The following is a 4,936-nucleotide window of genomic DNA, read 5'->3' as shown; positions in this document are numbered from 1 at the left end:
TGTGGGGGGGGGGGGGGGGGGCGGTAGGAATGGAGACGGCTTCCGAACCCAATCGGCGAGTGTAATGACTTGCTGCTCGGCTTCCTGATACCGGAAGCCCAAGTACTGGGCTAGGCATCGGAGTACTTGGCCAAATACTCGGCATTGGCACCGATACTAGAATCGGTACATCCCTACAAATGAGTAAACTAAACATGAAACTGTAGTCCATCCCGGGAGGGGGAGGGGGGGTCTTTGGATGGGTGACTACTTATAACACACACAGGGACCATGGGGAACAGACGTAGCCCCCCTCCAGAAGGAAGGACAGTGTCAGAGATGATTGGAGGATCTCCAGCCGAGTGATATACAAATCAGATACATTGTTGCTCGGAGTTCGGGGACTCGGAGGGAGTTTTAGGATTTCTCTCCGGATTTTGGTGTCACTTTGAGATGAATCATTATACAGACTGCAGCCGGCCGATCCCCCATTCATTATCGGCAGCGAATGTATGGCTGAGGTGTTGGTTCAGTTTCCTTGGCGTGTCGGTTGGACTCGATCTGTAAACGTTGTCACCGCCCTGACACGTCAGTAATCTCTGATGTACGATGTTTCCTGTGTGTGGACTATGTGCATGCCCCGCCATCGTTCTCGGGGGACTCTGCATGCTTTCTGATGATTTTTGGCTGTTTCTCAGTAATTACAATAAAAGCCGTTTTACATCGAAGAACTCGTGTACTTTCTCTCCATGTCGCCTACAATGTCTTCTGTGCTCCGCCTACCTCACGGGGCCCCCTTCTGAGCAGGTTAGGTGGAGAGGATGGAATATTCATCCTGCGTGTTCTGTCAGCATTTCATCTCGTGTATAAATGGTTTGTTGGGTCTTTGAAGGGCCACATATGACATTCAGTTCATAGGAGGACCTTATCATACAGAGATCTGCCGCAGGGTGGCCAACAAGGAGATGGATGCCTGGGCATGCTCTGTACAGTCCGCCCAATTCTAAAGTGGCTGCAGTCCCTGAAAAAATTCAAATGCTGATAACTTTATTCATCCGGACACCATGAACAGAGCCCATGTCTGTGTCCTCTGATGTGTTTCACTCACAAGGTCGGGCCTAATGGGCTCTAGGATAAAGGCCAGCCTTACCGGAGGAGGAGGTCCCAGGAGGAGACTCTCTGTTCTTGTCCGGATGAATAAAGTTACCAGCGTTTACATTTTTTGGGAGTTCAGCCTGCGTTTTGCTTTTAGATTTGTGCAGACTGTGGAGCATAGGTCGAACCCCTCCTGGCTTTTAGCATCCGATTTTCCGTGTGGGTGACCCAAATTAGGGCCGTCCTCAGCATATCCTATACTTTGGCCAGTGCACATAAAGTTCTAGTGACCAATCAGGAGAAGTGAGCCCTGAGATTGCCCACCTCAGTGTATGACATCATGAGGAACTGAGCCCTGAGATGGTCCACCTCAGTGTATGATATCATGAGGAACTGAGCCCTGAGATGGTCCACCTCAGTGTATGATATCATGAGGAACTGAGCCCTGAGATGGTCCACCTCAGTGTATGACGTCATGAGGAACTGAGCCCTGAGATGGTCCACCTCAGTGTATGACATCATGAGGAACTGAGCCCTGAGATGGCCCACCTCAGTGTATGACGTCATGAGGAACCGAGCCCTGAGATGGTCCACCTCAGTGTATGACATCATGAGGAACCAAGCCCTGAGATGGCCCACCTCAGTGTATGACGTCATGAGGAACCGAGCCCTGAGATGGTCCTCCTCAGTGTATGACATCATGGAGAACTGAGCCCTGAGATAGCCCACCTCAGTGTATGACGTCATGAGGAACCGAGCCCTGAGATGGTCCTCCTCAGTGTATGACATCATGGAGAACTGAGCCCTGAGATAGCCCACCTCAGTGTATGACGTCATGAGGAACCGAGCCCTGAGATGGTCCTCCTCAGTGTATGACATCATGGAGAACTGAGCCCTGAGATAGCCCACCTCAGTGTATGACGTCATGAGGAACCGAGCCCTGAGATGGTCCTCCTCAGTGTATGACATCATGGAGAACTGAGCCCTGAGATAGCCCACCTCAGTGTATGACGTCATGAGGAACCGAGCCCTGAGATGGTCCTCCTCAGTGTATGACATCATGGAGAACTGAGCCCTGAGATAGCCCACCTCAGTGTATGACGTCATGAGGAACCGAGCCCTGAGATGGTCCTCCTCAGTGTATGACATCATGGAGAACTGAGCCCTGAGATAGCCCACCTCAGTGTATGACGTCATGAGGAACCGAGCCCTGAGATGGTCCTCCTCAGTGTATGACATCATGGAGAACTGAGCCCTGAGATAGCCCACCTCAGTGTATGACATCATGAGGAACTGAGCCCTGAGATAGCCCACCTCAGTGTATGACATCATGGAGATGGTCCACCTCCATGTATGACCTGAGGGAGACCTGAGCCCTGAGATGGCCCACCTCAGTGTATGACATCATGAGGAACTGAACACTAAGATGGTCAACCTCCATGTATGACATCATGGGAAGCCTAGAGGGAACTTGTAAAGTCTGAGCCGGCTGTATGCAGATTAGGCCAAATTGTGCTCTGGATGTCACTGGTACTGGTTCTGAATCCATTTTCAACCCCTGGTTGAGGCCTTGTGCACATAGCACAATTCTGGCCTTGGCAGCCCATTTCTCGGTAGCAGACCCGTGCCGTGTTACACGAGGCCCCGTGCAGGTTATACGCCAATAACTGATTTCACTTGTTCCTGTTTCCACCTAATTCTAGTATTGTGGTCGGCAGTGTGATGGGGCAGAGAGACCCCTCACCCCGGCTTTCCACCATACTGCCAGCTTAAAGAGAACCGGTCACGGTGACTGTTGCCTATCACAGTTGAAGCTTCCGTGACTCAGAACCGCAGAGGAATCTCTTCTGTAGAGGTTGCTATGACAGGTTCCCTTTAGCTGCATTTGTTTCTCGTGGATCTGTGTGCATGTTCTGCTTTGTATTGGCAGGGGGGCCCCTCGTCTCCTATAGATTGTACCTCGGGGGTGTGACTTGCTCCTCGCTATTAGTCCTGTGTGCATTCCTTTGTTAAAGGGCCAGCAGACCCAAAAGGTCGGCCGTTATATGAAAGAGCCGCTAATACCGTCTTCAAATATGTATCCAAAACCGTTTCCATATATCTTTGAATGGATGAGGCTTAAAACTGCAGCTCTGTTAAATCTGACCTCCGTCCTCCCCTTCAGTCTTCTATCTGACCTCCGTCCTCCCCTTCAGTCTTCTATCTGACCTCCGTCCTTCCCTTCAGTCTTCTATCTGACCTCCGTCCTTCCCTTTAGTCTTGTATCTGACCTCCGTCCTCCCCTTCAGTCTTCTGTCTGACCTCCGTCCTTCCCTTCAGTCTTCTATCTGACCTCCGTCCTCCCCTTCAGTCTTCTATCTGACCTCCGTCCTTCCCTTTACTCTTGTATCTGACCTCCGTCCTTCCCTTCAGTCTTCTATCTGACCTCCGTCCTTCCCTTTAGTCTTGTATCTGACCTCCGTCCTCCCCTTCAGTCTTCTGTCTGACCTCCGTCCTTCCCTTCAGTCTTCTGTCTGACCTCCGTCCTCCCCTTCAGTCTTCTGTCTGACCTCCGTCCTTCCCTTCAGTCTTCTATCTGACCTCCGTCCTTCCCTTCTATCTGACCTCTGTCCTTCCCTTCAGTCTTCTATCTGACCTCCGTCCTCCCCTTCAGCCTTGCACAGTTGTACCGGCTCCTCTTCCTCTGATGTCACTGCACACTGGGACCTTCTCACAATGTGCATTAGAAGCGGCAGCGAGTCAGATAGAGGACGTCCAGCATCGTCTAACCTTTTCCTCCCCGGCCTGACTGTCCCTGGCCCCGCCCCTTTAATTTATTGCATTTTAGTTCTGTCAATCATGGAGGCTCAGCAGCACATGTGGGCGGTACCTAGTGTGGTCTGCATGCAAATATAGGCTTGCTTAGGAACGCCCACTCCTCCAGACCATAAAGGTATGTTCCTATTTGCATAACTCCTCCCACTGCTTGCACCAGGCCTTTTGAGAGGAGTGCTGAGGCAATGCAGGCAGATGTCTGGTGGGAGGGGCCAGTGAGGTGCTGTACATATGGCTTCCTGATGACATCACAGCACCCCGCCGGCCCCTCCCCCCCAGCCACAATCTGCCTGCATTGCATGAGGAAGCACGGGGTACATATTTGTGACTGTGACGTGGAACTCTTTCATATAAACTGTTTATTTGGCTCTTCAGTTATTTTGTTACATTTTTATTGTTTTTTAATCCTCATCTTCTATCTTCACAGGTCACCAAAGGTGAAACGCTGACATAGACCCCTCCCCCTTGCCCCGCCCCCCACTGAAATATTTTATATACAGATATACGCTATGGACTTCTCACCCTCCAATCCGTGTCTGTCTGCGATCACCTCCTCCCCTCCCCCTCCTCTCTGTACATTGGCCGAACACTTCACAACGGTTGAGCGTAGATGTCACCTGATCATTCCTGGGCATGCGTCCTTTGATACGTCGCCGAGGGTCGCTTGCGGAAGAAGGACGCGCGGCCCGCTGTACGTACAAGACGCGTGAGAACACGAGACGTTCCGAGAACTGGTAACTGTGCCAACGAGACGCTTTCCACGTTTCTTTTCTTTTGTATCCGTGTCGCGTTATCTATAAATTGTGTTAAGAAATAAATGTTTACGTGACTTCCGTGTGGTGCGTCCTTCTGATTCGCGTGGAGTGACATTGCCGCCCATAGAACGCCGATCCGTCCACAGATCTGGAGGAACTCCTCTCCCCTCGTATTATCAAAACTGGAGCAGACGGAATCTGGAGCAGTTGCCCACGGCAACCAATCAGCTTCTGTCTTTCAAATCTTACCTGAGCAAACTGAACAGAGCTGATTGTGCCTAGGGCGCCAGTCC

At 51.2% G+C, this 4,936-nt stretch overlaps 1 protein-coding gene across 1 annotated transcript in view; it reads left to right on the top strand.

Moving 5' to 3' along the window:
- Positions 1–4,721, top strand: part of BRK1 (BRICK1, SCAR/WAVE actin nucleating complex subunit) — a 10,345-nt gene extending 5,624 nt beyond the window's left edge. The window contains exon 3 of the mRNA XM_018565448.1: positions 4,316–4,721. Within this exon, the coding sequence (XP_018420950.1) occupies positions 4,316–4,342 (27 nt within the window). The 3' untranslated portion in view covers positions 4,343–4,721. The remainder of the gene's footprint in view (positions 1–4,315) is intronic.
- Positions 4,722–4,936: the final 215 nt, after the last annotated feature.

The sequence above is a fragment of the Nanorana parkeri genome, unplaced genomic scaffold, assembly GCF_000935625.1.
Source record: "Nanorana parkeri isolate BGI_ZX_2015 unplaced genomic scaffold, ASM93562v1 scaffold847, whole genome shotgun sequence".
NCBI lineage: Eukaryota > Metazoa > Chordata > Amphibia > Anura > Dicroglossidae > Nanorana > Nanorana parkeri.
Note: the sequence above shows the minus strand (reverse complement) of the source record. Positions and strands in the feature narration are given on the sequence as shown.